At 35.6% G+C, this 20000-nt stretch overlaps 2 protein-coding genes across 2 annotated transcripts; both read left to right on the top strand.

Moving 5' to 3' along the window:
- Positions 1–7527: 7527 nt before the first annotated feature.
- On the top strand, positions 7528–9790 carry LOC132162557 (cytochrome P450 81E8-like). Its single transcript, XM_059572803.1, has 2 exons — positions 7528–8452; positions 8966–9790. The coding sequence occupies exons 1-2, from the start codon at positions 7568–7570 to the stop codon at positions 9590–9592; spliced, it is 1512 nt and encodes a 503-aa protein (XP_059428786.1). The 5' UTR covers positions 7528–7567; the 3' UTR covers positions 9593–9790.
- A 5681-nt stretch (positions 9791–15471) lies between these two features.
- Positions 15472–18844, top strand: LOC132162548 (COBRA-like protein 7). The gene is made up of 2 exons (XM_059572793.1): positions 15472–16152; positions 16938–18844. Exons 1-2 carry the CDS (start codon positions 15606–15608, stop codon positions 18350–18352), a joined length of 1962 nt encoding a protein of 653 aa, XP_059428776.1. The 5' UTR covers positions 15472–15605; the 3' UTR covers positions 18353–18844.
- Positions 18845–20000: the final 1156 nt, after the last annotated feature.

Below are 20000 nucleotides of genomic sequence, written 5' to 3'. Positions count from 1 at the left end.
ATGGTAGATCATTTCTGTTGGAATGAATTTGAGCAAAACACATACCCTTCTAACACATGAGAGTTGAGTGTTTATTTCCATGAGGGTCTACCTATTTAGTTTACTCCATCTTCGAGTGAAAATGCTTACTAAGTAATTGTAAGTTGTTTATGAATGTTTGTTCATGATATGTTATGAGTTTTGAAGAGCTTGGTTGTTCTTTGTTGATGGCGTTGCAACCTTGGTGTACTTGGAAAAGTGAATTTGAGTTTTGCCCGAGGACGAGCAAAAGTTAAGTGTGGGGGAATTTGATGAGAATGCAAAATGTTAAATTTTTCTCCCTTAATCCGACACTAATGCTCAATTACACTAAACTAGGGTGTAGGACGAGCAAAAGTTAAGTGTACTTCGGCGACCCTTGGCCACTACTTAGTTGCCGGTATTAATCCGACACTGATGCTCAATAGCGGCGACCTTCGGGGTCGCCGCTAATGACCCATCATTAGCGGCAACTTTGAGTCGCCGCTAATAACCTTTTTTTCCTTGCCGCAAAAAAAGTTGAAATGGGCCATATGTCGCTGTTGATGATAATCAATAGCGGCGACAAAAATGTCGCCGCTACTGATGTTTTTAAATAGCGGCGACCAAAATGTCGCCGCTATTGATGGGGTCAGTCATGAAACTGTTTATGACCAATATCGAACTATTCAACTTGTTTACAACCAATATCGAACTATTCAACTTAGAACTATTTACCAACATCTATACTACTAAGATGTCATGTCCAAAAACAGTCATGAAACGCAAGTGCTTCCATTGAAGGGAAGAGAGCTCTGCCACTTTAGAGATTCTCCTATTTTGATCATGTCAAACACAAGCTACTTGGGCCAACACTTTCTATAAGCTTATGATCATTGCTAAGTAAGTCTTGAGATTTTAGATTGAGGGAAGCAAGAACAAGTGATTTGTTTTCATGACTTAGACTTCTGGAAAGCAAGAACAAGTGATTTTAGATTTGTTTTCATCCTTGTTTAAAGAATATTAGGAATAATTTTGTGGAAAGCAAGAATGTTTTCAACCTCAAGTTGGCCCAAAGTTATAACCAATGAACATTTAATGATATTTCGATTACTTATAAAAAAAATGATTTACCCTAATTTACTTTGGCCGGGAAGTTGGGTAAAGGGATTTTTCCTTTGAATTTGATCTCAACAAATGGTGAATAAAGTCAAGGTTAATGTCTTCTTATTCACTTTTAAAGAATGTAAATAGAATTCTTATTGTTGCTAACAAGACACACTTGGTGTTCTACTTTCCTTTTCTTTTCTCCTTTTTTTTGTTTTTTTCTTCCTCTTTCTTTGTTTGGTAAGAGGTTCAGATTTCTTCTACTCATTGTTCAATAAAACCTTCTATGAATACTATCATAGTTTAGTATATTCCTGAAATTATGAAATAAACCTTAATCACAGATGAGATATGATTTTTTCTTCTTAAAAATTTGATAGAGATTGAAACAAAGATTAGCATCCATTTATGACGAAATACATCGAATTTGATAGAAAATTGGCATTAACAAAACAGATGGAAAAGTATAGTAGTACAAATTAGACAGTATTGACAATAATCCCTCCAAATCATCAAAAAATGAGTACTTCAATCATTAAACAGAAAAGATATCATTCAAAACATATTAATACATAAATAGAAAGTTTAAGTACGGCCAAGTATTATTATTCAAGGCATAGTGGTGGCATAAAAACAACAAGAAGTCACTAAGATCCATAAAAGAAAAAACCCAACAGAACCATTAATAATATTCTAAATTAATGTAATTTCAAAATAAAAACCAATCGTTTACCAAATAAAATGAAATTTCAAATGATCGATCCAAGATAGCGACCCAAGAAGAGAATACTTAGATAAAAACAAAAGGTCAATTTTCAAGATAAACTAATCACTCCAAGTAGAAAACAATTAACACAATCTAAATTTATCACAATACAACGAAAGCCCAAAAAAGTACAATAGAAAGCCCAAAAACCCATACAGTAAAATACCATGAAAAAGCATCCTTTCTGCAATAGCTTAAAGACGGATACTAAACATAAACATGGAAATAATTTGTAATTTACTTTTTTTGCGAACAAAATTAGGAACATCAATTATAACAATTTTTTTAATATCTGCTCACTTGTAGCTCTTAACTTTAGCTTATTTTACACCATTACACCTAGTTTTTTTACACACCTGGTTTAACCCACTATATCATCATGCACAGGAATAAGCAGTGGAAGTTGACAAATCTGCACAGTTCGCTTCAATACAATATCAATACAGATATGATGCAAAGCATCCCAACTAAGCATACACAATTAAGCCATTAAACCATCAAAGACCCCATTTAAGCTCACACAATTGCAGCCATTTTCAAAAATTAAGCACCCATTTAGGTAAAACCTACGAAGGGACAACAGAAACAATCCAATAAAAAAAACCCCAATGCCCTTATCCAGAAACAATCAATAACCCAAACTAACACAATTCTGTAAACAACATTCGGGGACAACACAAGCAACCCCCACCCCACTCCCCCCGCAAAAAAAAGAAAAAAAGAAAAAAGGGCAAAACCCAATGGAACAACATTCAGGGACAAGAGAAGCAAAATCCAATACAAACCCCTCCCCCCACACAAATAAATTATAAAAAAAGAAAAAGAAAAATCGAACATGTAAAGTGGTTGACAGAAGAAGTTAATACTGAGAATACAACCTACGGGATCTGCTACTTCTTTCGGTCAGGGCTGTGGCACCGACTGCCCTATTCATCAAACCAATATTCATCAACTCCAAGACATCTGTGGTTGATTCAACAGGGTGCATGCTTGCATCAGGGACAGCTAACCCATTCGGTTGGGTGGTGTTCCAAATCCCAAGTGTGTAACTCAAACAAAAACTTTTCCACTAAAAGACGAGTACTGCTCGTAATTAAATGATCAGATGGAGTTCAACTTTCAATCAAGAATGAAATCGAAAAGTAAAAATGAAAGACAAAAAAAAAAAAAAAGGATATCTTTTTTGAGGACCATCACCTGAAAAGATCACGAACTTGTTCATTATATATCTCAACCATTTGAACCAAAAAAAAAGAAAAAAGGGCAAAACCCAATGGAACAACATTCAGGGACAAGAGAAGCAATCCAATACAAACCCCTCCCCCCACACATACCCCAAAAACAAAAAACAATCCGAACAGAACAATCTCTCTAAACATTCAAAACCCCATTGAATCAAACACAATAGAACAACATTCAGGTCCGTTTGAGTTTGGGCCCTAGAGAACCTTCTTGTCTGATATTATTTCTTTGTAATACACAAAATTAAGAAAATTAAGCCGGATTGCAGTATCGGAAACACTAGAAAATAGGAACGAAATGCAGAGAAAAGGAACCGAAACGGAGGATCTTAAACGCATTGAAGAAAGAAAGCTTAGAGGGAAACGGAGATGTACCTGCGGGGAAGTAATTTGATTTGTGATTGTAGCGATCGATTCGCACCTCTCTCTCAATCTCTCAGTGTGTGTCTTAAAGACTCAAAAAGTGGGCCGGAGACAGAGCTATATATCATATAGAATTTGATCAAATTTATGAATTTTTTTTTTTAAAAAAAAAAAAAAAACTTTTTTATAACAACTTTCTGAAAGCAAACACACTAGTACTTTGGTGCAAGTTTTAAAAATATTTTTTAAAAATTGATCGAACATTTTATCATATTACGATCAATCGAATTAATTCACTAAGATCGATAAGATGTTAATCAATCATTTGATCCTATCACGATCAATCGAACCAATTCACTAGTATTGATATGATGATCGATCAGATGATTGACCGATCATTTGATCTTATCACAATCGATCGAACTAATTCATTAGGATCGATTAGATGTTTGATCGAACATTTGATCCTATCACTATCAATCGAACTAATTCATTAGGATCGATCAGATATTTGATCGATCGTTTGATCCTATCATGATCAATCAAACTAATTCACTAGGATCAATCGGAGAATTCAATCAGATGTTTGATCGATCATTTGATCCTATCACGATCAATCTAACTAATTCATTAGGAGCGATCAATGTTCGATCGATCATTTGATCCTATCACGATCAATCAAATTAATTCAGTAGGATCGATCGGATGTTTGATCGATAATTTGATCCTATCACGATCAATCGAATTAATTCAATAGGATCAATTGGACATTTGATTCTATCATGATCAATCGAACTAATTCACTAGGATCGATCGGATGTTTGATAGAACATTTGATCGTATCACGATCAATCGAACTAATTCATTAGGATCGATCGGATATTTGATCGATCATTTGATCTTATCATGATCAATCGAACTAATTAATTAGGATCTATCTCAATCGAACTAATTCATTAGGATCGATCAAATGTTTGATCAATCATTTGATCTTATCACGATCAATCAAATTAATTCAGTAGGATCGATCGGATCTTTAATCGATAATTTGATCCTATCACGATCAATCGAATTAATTCAGTAGGATCCATCGGATGTTCGATCGATCATTTGATCCTATCTTGATCCATCGAACCAATTCACCAGGATTGATCAGATGTTTGATCTATCATGATCAATCAAACTAATTCATTAGGATCGATCAGATGTTTGATCCTATCACGTTCAATCAAACTAATTCATTAGAATTGATTGGATGTTTGATCGAACATTTGATCCTATAACGATCAATCGAACTAATTCACTAGGATCGATTGAATGTTTGATTGAACATTTGATCTTATCACGATCAATCAAACATTTAAATAAGAATAAGAAATAGAAAACTTCAATAATAATATAAAAAAAAATTAATTTTTCTAAGCGTTTTAATTTAATAGGAAAATTTGTTCTATTTAAAAGAAAAAAATAAATATTTATTTTTTATATAAAATAAGAATAGAAAAATAGAAAAAATTCAGCAATAATTAATATGAAAGAAATAATGACATATTATGAAGGTGAATTTTTGGGAAATAAATTTTTTCTATTATATATGTAGGGTCAATAGCATCGCCCCAATATTTATTTATTTTTTTAATTTTTGTTTTTTTTTTTTCAAGGGTCAATAGCGGTGACTTTAAGGTCGCTGCTATTGACCACTCATCAGCGGCGACTCTCATGAGAGTCGGTGCTGTTGACACTCATTAGCGGTGACTTTATGGTTGCCGCTAATGAGTTTTTTAATTTTTTTTATTATTTTTTCTCTTGTCAATAGCAGAGACCCTAAAGTCGCCGCTATTGACCACTCATCAACGACGACTCTTAGGAGTCGCCGCTGTTGATCATCAGTAGCGGTGACTTTATGGTCGCCGTTAATGAGTTTTTTTATGTTTTTTTAATTTTTTCTCATGTCAATAGCAGCGACTCTGAGGTCGCCGCTGTTTGGGGTATTATTAGCGGCGACAGGAGTCGCCGCTATTGATGTTTAATAGCGGTGACCCCTTTGAGTCGCAGCTAATGATGCTTAATAGCGGCGACTTTTAGTCCCCGCTATTGTTGTTGTTGCTAAATAATATTTTCTTTTGTTTTAAGCGTCCACTATTAGCGATGACTTAAAAGTCGCCGCTAATAATGCGTCATTAACGGCGATTTTTTTAAGTCGCCACTAATGACCCCTCAATAGCGGCGACCAAAAAGTCGCCGCTATTTGTTTAGTCGCTAAAGACCATATTGCTTGTAGTGGGCTTGAATCATATTCAAGGCAATAGAAGGTTATAAAACTGGAAAAGAATTCAATTTTTGAATGAGATTTTAGTGGAAAAAATAGATAGAAAAATAGAAGGTTCCAAAGAGATTTTTAATTGAATAAGATGTGGTCCTCTTTATGAGTTTCTAAACTTTTCTCCGCAGTTATTATTTTACCGGTCTCCTTACAAAGAGATTATTATTTTGAATCCTTATCTCCATTGTAAAACATAGACATGCATTGGATGAGGAAAGAGCATATTGTCTCATGTGAATGACGTGATAATTCCGCAATTGCCATCTCTAATTCAAGCCATCTCTTACTCATATGCACTTTATTTTTTTTTATTTTCTGTATATTCTTTAATTTACAAAGACTATTCTTTCTGTATAACCATTTTAATTTACATCTATAATTACCATGATACAAAACTTGTATTTTCAAATTTTCTTTTTATTAAGTTAATATATATGTATTTTTATGCTTAAAAATTAGGGCTAATCCCATTTAGAATTAGATTTGACTTTTTATTCATACTTTAGCTCGTGAAAAATCCTAATTGTCTCTGGGGTCATAAAGTGACATTTCTAATAAATTATTTTTAATTTATTGGACCTCACATATGGAATCAGTGGCGGAGCCACAACACTTTTTGGGGGTGCCACGGCACAAAGATTTAAATTTTTTTTTTCCCACTGCAAAATAAAAAAAAAAAAAAAAATCTTTCTACCTACCCAAGACACACCCCCAATATTACTACTACTACCATTACTTCTCAACACAATTTCTACCTTGTTGTCTTCAATAAGGTTGTAAAGCAAAGTGGGGTTGAGGATCTTTTGTCCCATATCATGTCTAGACGCCACCATCATCATCACCAAGCAAAGTAACTCCTCCTCTTTGACTCTCGGTCGCTTTTATGTTAGATTTTTGTTTTAGTTTCTTTCTTTTACCTAGTTTTAATTTTGAATTTTTCGATTTATTTTATCAGTTTCTTGAGGTTGTGTGATGCACTGGGCGTGTGGTGCGAACAATTGAACTCGATGATGCAGCTGCCAAATTAGGTTTTGATATGATCTCTCTGATTATTAATTCTCACATATTTATCTTTTCTATTTGTAATTTTTTTGTTGTTTTCGTTTAATTATCTTTTGATTGGACATTGGTTGCCTAGAAAATTGAATAAAAGTCAGTAAACATATATGTATGTATCTATGGAGTCTGATTATCCAGAAATGGAAAAACCCATAGGCATCTGAATCGGAATGGATTTTTTGTTTTAGATTCGATACTCGATGATTTTGTACTTCTAAGACACTGTAAAGTGCATTTCTAGACACTTTTTTTTTTTGTTGGTGTTTTTGTCTTTTTTATATAGTGCCAATATGTTACATTTCTAATATATCAATTTAAGCATATATTTATGAACTTTTATAAATATGTTTTTGTGATGCATATATTGTGTGATTTACTAAATTTTTTAAGGTAGAGAAAATTTTTAGGACACCAAAAAAATTTTACGCCACCCCCAATTTAAAATATCTGGCTTCGCCACTGTATGGAATGCAAAGACGATGTCCATTGGACCAAGAAAGAAAAAGAAGGGAAGTAATACTAGTCTATATGGAAAAGCCAGTTGCCCTTTTTAGATGAGGAATCAAATACAAGTCTACATGACATATGATATAAGCTGTTACGTCAAAGGATGGATTTCTCTCCATATATATAGAGCTGCCTGCAAGGCCCCTTATCCCACATATCCCACATATACACCACATCTTCTTCACAGATATTTTCACAAAAGACATGTTGTTGTTATACACATCCCTCTCTCTTCTCGTCGTCGCTGTTGCTTTCAAGCTCATAATCCACCTTCAAACAACAACACCCAAACACCTCCCTCCCAGCCCACCTTCTCTCCCAATTCTGGGTCATCTTCATCTCGTCAAAAAGCCCATCCACCGGACTTTCCACAGCCTCTCGCAAAAATACGGCCAGATTTTCTCCCTCCGATTTGGTTCCCAACTGGTGGTTATCGTATCTTCCCCATCCGCAGTCGAAGAATGCTTCACCAAAAACGACATCGTCTTAGCCAACCGTCCTTCCTCCCTAGGGGCCAAGCACCTCAGCTACAACCAGACCAGCGTGATTTCAGCCCCCTACGGCGACCACTGGCGCAACCTCCGCCGCATCATCGCACTCGAGATCTTCTCAACCACCCGCCTCAACATGTTCCTGGGCATCCGAAGGGACGAGATCAAGCGCTTGCTCCAAAAACTGGGACAGAACTCGTCCCAAGATTTCACCAAGGTGGAGCTGAAATCAATGTTCTTGGACCTCACCTTTAACATCATAATGAGAATGGTGGCGGGGAAGCGGTACTACGGGTACGGGGAGGACGTGAAGAACGAGGAAGAGGCAAGGCAGTTTAGGGAGATAATGAGAGAGATTACCCAGAATGGAGGGGCGTCGAATGCTCACGAATTCGTGCCCATGTTGCGGTGGATTGGTTACGGTAGTTTAGAGAAGAGGCTGATGAGGCTTGGCAAGAGGACGGATGCCTTCATGCAAGGCCTTATTGACGAGAAGAAGGGTAACGAAGAGGGAAACACTATGATCCACCATCTGCTTTCTTTGCAGAAATCACAGCCAGAATACTATACGGACCAGATTATCAAAGGCCTTATTATGGTAAGTCTTCCAAGATAACTAGTGTCAAGGTTATTACCATTTTTTTTGTATATTAATGTCACAGTTTATTATTAATAGTTTTGTTTAATTTATTAGTTCTTTTAATTATTATAAATGACAAAAAATCAATCTATAAATAACTTTCTACTAAAAGTTGTAATATATCTAAATATTTTCCTTTTTTAGATTTCTTTTCTATTATTATTATTATTATAGTATAACAAGTCGACAATTAAAATAGATATAGGACTATCAGAAAATGGATAAGGAGCTAAAAATAGATAAAGCCCGTCATCCCAATCGCTAGTGGGAAACGTGGCAACTAACTAGTGTACATGCCGAGCTACTTTAGAGCGTCCACAGTGACATTGAATGAGTTCAACATCTTATGAAGTCTTTTACAAGTTTACAACTTGTCAGTTGTCATAAAATCTTGCTAAATTCTGCGTACCCCCAATAATCAATGCATTTTTTCCTTTCAAACTCTTGTACTAATTAATTGATATTGAGTAGGCCTTGCTACTTGCCGGGACAGACACATCAGCAGTGACATTAGAGTGGGCCATGTCCAATCTGCTTAACCATCCTGACGTATTGAAGAAGGCCAGAGTTGAGTTGGACAGTCAAGTTGGGAAGAAGAATTTGTTGGAAGAACCAGATGTGTCTAAATTACATTACCTTCAAAGTATAATCTCAGAGACCCTTCGATTGTACCCGGCAGCCCCACTGCTATTACCCCACATGTCCTCCGATGATTGCACAGTGGGAGGATATAATGTTCCACGTAACACGATGTTATTGGTGAATACATGGGCTATACATAGAGACCCCAAAGTATGGGATGACGCAACCAATTTTAAACCTGAGAGATTTGAGTGTGGTGAGGCTGATTTGCACAAGTTGATGCCATTTGGGTTGGGGAGGAGGGCATGTCCTGGGGCAGGACTTGCCCAACGGATAGTGAGGTTGGCTTTGGGGTCATTGATTCAGTGTTTTGAGTGGAAGAGGGTTGGCGAGGAAGAAGTAGACATGACTGAAGGCAATGGAGTCACCATGCCCAAAGCTGTAGCACTGGAGGTCATGTGTAAGGCACGTCCCATTATGAATAACCTCCTTTCTGAGTGTGTAAATTCTGTTTGAATTGACAGTTTTTTTTTTTTTTTTTAATAGAAAAAAAGGAAAAAAGAATGTTTTAGATGTTATTTAATAGAATAAAGAAAAAAAAAAAAAAAAAAAGGTCCTATAGTTTTTGAGTGGATAGCGTTGAAAAATATTTAGGTGTATGTTCATTACTTAGTAAGTTTCATATTAATTAATAAAGACACTGCCATATGTACATTGAATTGTTGTATTCATTTACATTTGGATCTCTTTGGCTTGTACTGGTTAATAAGTTGTACTGGATACAATAGGAAGCTTTAATTGTTTACGAAATTATAAGAGAGTATTGGGTAAAAAATTATTTAATTTTCTACTTTTTTTTTGTTAAATTTTTTTTTTTATCTTTTATTTTATTTTTATCTAAGTCCATCAGAAATTCAAAATTCAACTCAGCAAAATATTGTTTATATTTATCACGTTAATAAATGGGTGTAAATTCAAGTTAAGAAATTCTAGAAATTATATGCATGCAAAATGAGTCATTTTATTAATTTCTTTTGGACAAAAAATATTACTCCTCGCTTATTTTACAAATGCATGCATTTCGAATTTTCTTAGCAAGTGTATTAGATTCAATTACGTTTGCCCTCAATTTTCTTTCATTTTCCTCAAACCAGATATGAGAAGAAAAAAGGGGAAATTATAGTTTACTACCCGAAGTTGTTCATCTTTTTATTCTACTTCCAATTTTTAAAAATTGACAATGTCTCCTACAAATCTTTTTTGTTTTGCAATGTGGCCATTCCGTTTACAGCACTACAAAAAAATTGACTTTTAGCGTCGCCTTTTTTTGAACGTTAAAAGTGCAATTGTGGACGCTATTGATCAACAGCGGCGACATGTGACATGTCGTTTCTTTGGTAACGTCGAATTGGTCCGATGCTAATGGTCAACTGAAGCTCATCAGCGTCGACTCCCAAAGTCGAAGCTGATAATGATCCAACAACGTCAACAAATATGGACTCTAATAATATTTTCAATAAACGATAAAGATCTCAATTATAACTTCTACACAAAAGTGGATGCTGATGTTGGACCATCAGTGTCAACACAAAAGTGGACGCTGATGGTCAACCATCAACGTCCACTTTCCCTTAATGCCTTGACAAGTAAAAAAACATAAAACAATTTTCTTGGATTAATATGCGAAAGAAAATAAAATATATTTGAAATTGATGGAATCATTTCAGTCAATGTATTCATTTCAATATATAAAGAATACAAGTTATATGATAATTACAAAGTTACAAGAAGATAATAAACTTAACTATACAAAAGTTAGAACAATTCTAACTCTGCCTAAGTAGACTTGGCTCGATAACCTTAGAAAAGAAAATATGTTTTCCGTTATGATAAACTAAAAATTCTAGAAAATAACTCTTGAGATAAAATCTCATTCATCCTCAGCAAGTGATGTAGCTGTTGCTTTAGCGAAAGTTGATAGACTTTGGAATGCTCAAGGAGATTGGTTAGATTCTTTTGTGATGCTATCGAGTAGTATCCTGGTGGATGAGGCTTGAAATTGTTCTGAAAAGGAAATAAAGATATGTGAGCATCTTATATCTCAAAAATAAAACCAAAACAAACATGATTGCTCTTTCTAGTTGGAGAAACAACTAGAAAGAGTTCGACCAAAATAAAAAAAGAAATGCTGTAAAGCATTATTGATTTTCGATTTACAGTATTAAAGAATTAAAAACATTTGCCTTACACTAATGAAGGCACATGCTTAATTCCTTATGATAAGTGTTGTTCTGATACACTACAAAAACCGGTCATTTTCTGACGTGGCAAACAGTGTCATTTTTTTGCCACGTCAATAAATACTGAAGTGCTAAAATTGGCACATCAACAAATTTTTTACTGACATGTCAAAAGTCACACGTCAGGATTTACTGACGTGTTATATTTAACACGTCAGTAAATACTGACGTGTGACCTTTTGACACGTCAGTATATTTTCATTCAATTTAATTTTTTAAAAATTTATTTAAATAACTTTTAATTTTATAATTTTCTGACGTGTCAAGGTCCGACACGTCAGAAAATTCTGACGTGTCACTTTGACATGTCAGAAAATTCCTGACGTGTCACTTTGACACGTCAGCAATTTCTTATTATTATTATTTTTTTTTTGTTTAATATCATGTTTATAATATATTTCATCTAACTTTTGTTTTTTATTAGGAACGATTTTAAATGAAAATGATACTCAAAATCTTTCTAGATCTTTATTAATTAAATAAAAATATTAATGCTGCTCTTGACTTTGATTTATTATTCTTCATTCGCTTAGTATAGAAATTAAAATCTAATTATCTCTGCTATGTCTTTTTTTCTCACGGAAAAACACTATTTAATTGAAGATAAAACAAACAAACAGGAAATGATGAACTTGTCGTTGCATCCAAATAGCTAGGCTTTCTTCTTAATTCTTGTCTTGATCATCTTCATTTCGATCTTGTCAATCAATCGGACCATTTTATAAAGCTGTTTTAGTGTACAACGTAGAAACAGTTATATATACAACGGAAACGATGACAACTTCATATATTTTTCCTATATATATACACATCTATGTATGTCAAAACTTCAATATGAATAATGTTAATTTTATTATTTTAAGGAGATTCCAAATAAATGAGGAAAATGTTACATATCCTTTAGGTTTGAACCGCATGCACGTTACTAAATTCTTAAGAATTTAGTGATCATTAGTGTGGTTTAATTTAACCACCTCGATCGTACTTATTCAGTGGATGCATTTTTCGTTCACATTAAATTATTTACACTATTCAATTTATTTTTGCAAAAAACATAAAATATATAAAATATATAAATTATAAAAAATATAAAAGAAATTCCTGGCGTGCCAAAAATGGCACGCCAGGAATTACCGACGTGCCGTTTTTGGCACGTCAGGAATTCCTGACGCGCCAAAAATGGAACGTTAGGGAATTTCTTTTATTATTATTATTATTATATTATTATTTTTTTCTCCTCGATCACAAACTATTTTTTTCTCGATTGCTCATTTAATTAGATACCAAATTTGGTATCCCATTATTGTGCAGCGAATATTAAACCCCCCTAGGGTTTAGCAACTTTATTTTTTCCCCCCTGGGGTTTCACTTTTATCACAGGACACTCCTGAGGTTTTGATAAAGACCAATTTAGTCCATCCGTTAGTTGACCGTTAAGACTGACACGTGGACCAATAAGATATTGACACGTGGCACCTATTTAATTTTTTTTTTTAAATTAACAAAAAAAATGTATTTTTTTTAAAAATAAAATTAAAAAATTAAAAAAAAAAAAAAAGAAAAAGAAAAGGAAAAAACTGGGGGTGGCTCTTGGCCATTTGCGAGCCACCCCCAGTTTTTTCCTTTTCTTTTTCTTTTTTCTTTTTTTTTTGTTTTTTTAAAAAAATATACATTTTTTTTTGTTAATTTTTTTTTAAAAAAATTAAATAGGTGCCACGTGTCAACATTTGATTGGTCCACGTGTCAGTCTTAATGGTCAACTAACGGTCAACTAACGGATAGACTAAATTGGTATTTTATCAAAACCCCAGGGGGGTCCTGTGATAAAAGTAAAACCCTAGGGGGGGAAAAATAAAGTTGTTAAACCTTAGGGGGTTTGAGGTATTTAACCCTAAAAAAAAACAAAAAACAAAAATCCCACAAGCAGTAGCGGAGGAACATGACATCGTAGACATCCCTTCGGAAGACACGCCTTGACCGAAGAAGACGATTAGATCTAAGGTAGGTTGAAGAGAAAAGATTTGGATCTAGATCTACTGTAACGACTTAGGGAAAAACGCTAGTCACATCTGTGCTATTACTCCAAAAGGACTAGTCCATTTGGAGTTTTCCTATAATTCATTATAAAGCTCAGTTTCACCTAATAACAAGGTAAATGTGTAACTTAGCACCCATGATTATCTTTATAAATAACTTCATTATAAAGCTTAGTTTCACCTAGTAACTAGGTAAATGTGGGACTTAGCATCCATAACTATCTTTATAAACCACCCACTCTATGTGGGCTTCTTCTCAACTTCCTAATATGGGGCTGGGGTATTACACCTACAAACTAGATCTAAAACAACTCACCAAAAATGGAGACCAGTGAAACTTACAGAGAAGACACCGATTATTGCTACCGTGAAAGGGGATAATGAAATATCTAAATCTAGATCTTCCCGTCTTTTGAAATTCTTCTTGGTGTTGTCTAGAAGAAAGAGAGGAATTCAAGAGAGAAGGCATAGTCTCTCTCTAGAAAAATGTCTTATATATGCATAAAAGAATAATAATTGAAGGCCGATTATTAATTACTTTTTAAATATTAAATATTGTTTAGTGTATAACATTTGGTGTATAGGGATTAGTTTTTTTGATTCGGAGAACCACCTCACATAGGTTTTGAGGTAATGAAAGAATCATTAATAGAATTGCCCATCCGAGTATCTTGCATCCAAATCTTGTTTTCGTATTAGATTACTAATTAAATGATCAAAATTCCTTTTTTTTTTAAACAAATTTAAATTATAGTCTAAAATTTAAACCACAACACTATAATGTAGATTTCACTTATTAAGGAATTTTAGGTTGGCATGCGAGTACAAATATTATAATATTAATTATATGATTAAATTTATACTTGTTATTGGTTAATTTTTTTTTTTCTTAAGATCATGTAACTTGTATGATACAATACACTCCTATAATTATGAACACTTACTCTTGGTTGTGACAAGAGTTAGTATTACTACAAAACCATAAGTTAAGCTTATAATCACATTAACCCTGATTTTGTTTTAATTAATATTAACTCCAAACTAATACACTTAACTTTTCGGTTAAATCAATAATAAATTATCTTCCACATGGAAATATGCAGAAGCTAGGGGAAACTACATTTACTCTTTTCAATCTATCACATTTGCTGTTATGTTTCTAGTAATATTTCAATTTGGTTAGACGACTGCTGGCTAGAGGGTGGTGAAACCATCCCATTATTGTTATTAATTATTTTTCTACTTTTTCCATTTGTTATATATATATATATATATATATATATATATATACACACTAAAAGACACGTGTTACAATATTATTGTTGTTGACATGACACATTAGTAGATTGCATCCAATTTGCTAATTGAATCCACGTCTATGTGCCTATTTATGTGTTTTGCTTACCCTAGGAAGTTTCTAGTCCCTTTTTATACATTAGAGAGCTATTTGCAACTCAATAAAATCACTTGGTCTGATTTTACATTTATTTTTTGAATTTTTAATGATATTTTTGTTTTTTGGAGGCAAATAAGGACATTTGCAACCCTAATGGTAAATCATTAGGCTATATTAACTAAAAATAATGTTAAAAGTGTTGTTTCTAAACATTTTTCGTTTACTAAATTGAAAGATTAAAAGGAAAAACATTGTGGATGATGTGATAAATTGAGGGACAAGTGTAGTTCTTTTTTTTTTAAGTCAAAATATCCACGTGGCATGACATGATTAGAAGGCCCAAAAACACAACATGCGTTGTGTTTGACTGTATCCGGTATCCCCCAGGAAAAGCACCTCCGGGAAGCCAACGGGACGCTTCTACAAATTCAAATTAAAGAAAAGGAACTATTCTTGACAACGCCGTTTCACATTCAAACCATTAACCATTTGTTTTTTCTCTTCACATCGCCGTCTCGTTTTAACCATTTTCTTTGAAGCTTTCTTACAACCAAAACCAAACTCCGTTGAACGACTCCAAGACGGCACAATAATATAATATAATATTTTCCAAAATCAAATAAACAAATCTGGAAATAAAAAAGAAAAAGAAACACTCTTTCAAATCACCAGCTCCCTCAAAGCTGTACGCGTTTCCGCTCTCTATTTCTCCAAAAGCGCCTCTCAATTCTCTCTACATCTCCGTCTCTCTCTGCTTTGTTCCATTCAAACGAGTTCAAAATCCCAGACCCAAAACCATGGCCTTCTTCCATTTCCACCCCCACTGCGTCGCCGTTTTCGTCATTTTTACTATTTTGCCCTTCTCGATCTCTCAGTCGCCGCCGTCATCTGCTACGGCGGGAAACGCCACTTGCAACGGGATATACGTGTCATACGCCTACACGGGCGGAAAGGAGCTCACGCCCACTCTGAAGTCCGACCCGACTCACCAACCGTACCGGTTCGAGTCCGTCCTCACGGTGCTCAACAACGGCCTTGTGGAGCTCAAGTCGTGGATGGTCTTCGTGGGGTTTCAGCACGACGAGTACTTGGTCTCGGCGCCCAACGCCGTGCTTGCTGACGGGACCAAACTGCCGGCCGGAGTGGGGAACGGCACGATTTTCGCCGGGTCCCCTGTGACGGACCTCAAGACAGCAGTGGAGACTGCCGGAGACCTGACCCAGATGCAGGTCCAGGTCAACCTGGTGGGGACACAGTTCGGTGTGGCTCCCCCTGAAGTTCCGTTGCCAACGAACATCTCGCTGGTCAATGATGGGTGGATTTGCGATAAATTAACTGCTTCAGGTAAGATTTTCTTTGTTTTGATTTCGTTTCGTGGATTTTTGAAATGGATATTTGGTGATGCTCTTCGTTTTTGTTTTTGTTTTTTGTTTTTTTGAATTTTGTTGGATATTATGTTATATGGGAGATTAGATTGTTTTGAGATGTAGACTGTAGTAGTGGTTTTTCCAGTAGATTTGTGATCTGGGTTATATTCAGCGGATCAGGAGGGTCTACATTTTCTAGTATAACTTCGAGTTTTAGTTCTTAAAACCTGAACCATCTCATTTGTCCACGACAGAATAGGATGGTGGTGTGCCCTCAGATTTGGTTGTTTCACTAAATAATTGTCCACTGGGGCAAAGACGAAAAGAGAAAAACCATCAGTAATATGCAAAACACTTTATTGGTGTTAGTTGTGTTGTTTTGTTAAGAGAATTGGATCAAGACTTTGTCAGCATTTCCTACTATTTTGAAGTGGACCATTTCAAAACTTGTGCGAGACAAACTGTATTTTAGAGTGTTTGCCTCATTTTGTTGACTTGTCTGATAAATCTTTGCGTGCCTCTTTCATGAGGAAAGACCTGTTGGGTTCATAACTACCATAGAGAAAGAGTCATGATTGTGATAGAAAATGAAATGGAGCCTGAAAGAAAGTTCTTCCTCTAAAATCCATTATTTAGCTATTTCTTTCTTGTTGTAGGCACATTTATTATTATTATGTTTGATATATTTGTTTGGTTTTTGTGATGAATTGGGATTTGAACTTGAATAGAATGTGTTCATGAGCATGAATGGTGGTTTCTCAGGGAATGGGACAGCAGTCTGTTGCACACAAGATCCAAACTTTAAATCAAACATCACATTGGATGATGGGTTCCTGCCTCGCCAGAGTGGTGACCTTACAATAATGTATGATGTTACCCAAACATATGAGTCGAATTACTGGGCAAAGGTCACAATTGCTAACCATAATCCTCTTGGCCGTCTTGATAACTGGAAATTGAGCTGGGAATGGACGAACAATGAATTTATCTTTGCAATGAAAGGAGCATATCCATCTGTTGTTGATTTTTCTGAATGCATATTTGGCCCACAAGGTACATACTACCAGGATATGGACTTCTCCAAAGTATTAAATTGTGAAACAACACCCACCATAATTGACCTGCCTCCGACAAAGTACAATGACACAACTTATGGGCAGATCCCCTATTGTTGCCGAAATGGTACAATCTTGCCACAAGAGATGGACCCAAGCAAGTCGATTTCAGCATTTCTGATTCAAGTGTATAAAATGCCACCAGATCTCAACCGGTCTCTGCTTACTCCGCCGGTGAATTGGAAGATCAATGGTACACTTAACCCTAATTATCAATGCGGCCAGCCAGTGCGGGTGAGTCCTAGTGAATTCTCAGATCCATCTGGCTTACCATCGAATACAACTGCAATTGCTAGCTGGCAGGTAGTCTGCAATATAACACATCCCAAGGGAGAAAGCCCCAAATGCTGCGTCTCATTTTCTGCTTACTACAATGAGTCTGTCATTCCATGCAAAACTTGTGCATGTGGGTGCCCTAGTAACACTGCTCAGACCTGTAGTACGACAGATCCGGCTATGCTTCTTCCATCAAATGCACTTCTTGTTCCTTTTGAAAATCGGACTAGCTTGGCTACAGCTTGGGCTCAACTTAAGCATCTGCCGGTGCCAAACCCAATGCCCTGTGGAGATAACTGTGGGGTCAGTATTAACTGGCATTTGTATACAGACTACAGTAATGGATGGAGCGCAAGGGTCACGATATTCAATTGGGATGAAACTTCCTTTGCTGATTGGTTTGCTGCAGTACAATTGGACAAGGCAACCCCTGGTTTCCAAGCAATGTACTCACTCAATGGAACTACCTTGGCCTTGAATGGTGTCAACAATACCGTATTCATGCAGGGTCTTACAGGAATAAACTATCTTGTAGCTGAAACTGATGGAGCTGACCCCAAGAAGGATCCTAGGGTGCCTGGGAAACAACAGTCCGTGATCTCCTTCACCAAGAAATTGACCCCTGGAATTAATGTGCCTAATAGAGATGGTTTTCCCACTAAAGTATACTTCAATGGAGAGGAGTGCTCACTTCCTTCAGTAATTCCAAGCGGTGGCGGTAGAAAGGGCCCAGCTATGGTTCTTTGGATCCTAGCAGTTATAGTGTTCATGTTGGTGCAGCAATAGCTGGGGGATGAGGCATTGCATGGTTTTGCAGTTGCTGCTATTTTTTTATTCTTTTAGTGATTAGATTGATATCTGCTTCTTCATTAGCGGAAGACGTGTACACTATGATTGTTACATACAGGATGTTATGATACCCCAACAACTATGGCATAGCCGAGCTGCAAGAAAATGAAAACAATGACAAGTGAACGGCACGTATTCAAAGTGATGTTGAATCTTATGTTGTGTAAACATCATTGAACTCTGTTGCTCAATTTGATTCTTCATGCTGTGTGTTTCATGTCTCCAACTCTCCCCTTGTTTGCTGTTGAGCAGATCAGATTCTTACTGTGACTTTGGTACATGACAAGTAGACTTTTGTCTGAAGGAAAAAATAGTTTTCACCTGTTTCTGAGGCTCTCTTTTATTTTTTCCTGGATTTTGTTGTAGATAAATTGAATCTTATTGAATTTTTCTTGTGTTCATCATTGTCATGGCAACACTCGCTTTTGGATGAAAACAGTTTCACAATCCACCTGCACTGTTTATTGTGAATTAGAAAAGAAAGAATCATCCGGATTCCCTGAATTATCCTAATCCCAGCAAGCAGAACATCCACTCTAAGATCAGCAAATGGTGAATAACCACCAACTTCAGCAGTATATATATCTATATCAAGTGTTTGCTGCACTTTCTTGTTTGCCATTTCAATTTTATAGAGCCAGATTTTGTTGTTAATCATGGGGTGATAGATATGCGGTGTCCCAACGCATTGTCCTTTAAAGTTCATATTAATGCATCAGAGCTATTTGGTTGTTACCTTATTTGGACTCTGGTGCTGGTGGGTCTTTGAGCTACTTCATTGTTGGAAGACCATGGGTGGAGTCAATCCAAAGAGGTCATATGGAAAGTCATTCCAACTTATGTGGTGCATTTGGAGAGAAAGAAATAGACATCTTTTCGAAGACCGTGACTATAATATGTTTCAACTCGAATCCTCCTCCTTGATTTCTCTTTTAGATTGAGTAGTTTCTTTTGTTCCTAATTTCTCTTCCTTTTGTCTAGTAGATCTTATTAACTTTCTATATTTTTGACTCATTAGGGTGGTTGCTTCGCTTATATATTTTTCCTGTACTCAAACATCATTAGATCGTAGAGTAGGTTAGATTTCTACAAAATGAGCAGTCCAGGAGTGAAGCCCTCAAGCAGCATGCTTCCGATGCATATATGCAGGCAAGTGTAAATAAACAGGTTAGCAAAGGAGATGTGCTATACATCATTTCCTTTCCTGGTTCCTTTTTCCTATTTTTCAAAATTACTATTGGATCTTGTGGGGCTCATGTGTAGGACCCATATGACTCCACAGATCCAATGATAATTTTGAAAAGTGGAAGGATGAGGGAAGAACCAATGGAGAAAATGTAGCATTTTTCCTTGGCAAAGAATAATGAGAGTCTCCCCTCACTAGTTCATCTAAAGCATTCCTGTCGTTTAGAGTGGGGGACAATTAAGTCTTTTCTCCAACTCAACATTATATTTATAGTGCATGTTTATCAACATGACAATCAACAATCAAATCGAAAGATATTTGAGATTCAAGGAACCAGATATCTTGTACCTAAAGAGATGGAAAGCAGAACGAGCCTTGGAGTCACATAACAAAGTGGTT

The sequence above is a fragment of the Corylus avellana genome, chromosome ca9 (genome assembly GCF_901000735.1).
Source record: "Corylus avellana chromosome ca9, CavTom2PMs-1.0".
Classification (NCBI taxonomy): Eukaryota; Viridiplantae; Streptophyta; class Magnoliopsida; order Fagales; family Betulaceae; genus Corylus; species Corylus avellana.
Note: the sequence above shows the minus strand (reverse complement) of the source record. Positions and strands in the feature narration are given on the sequence as shown.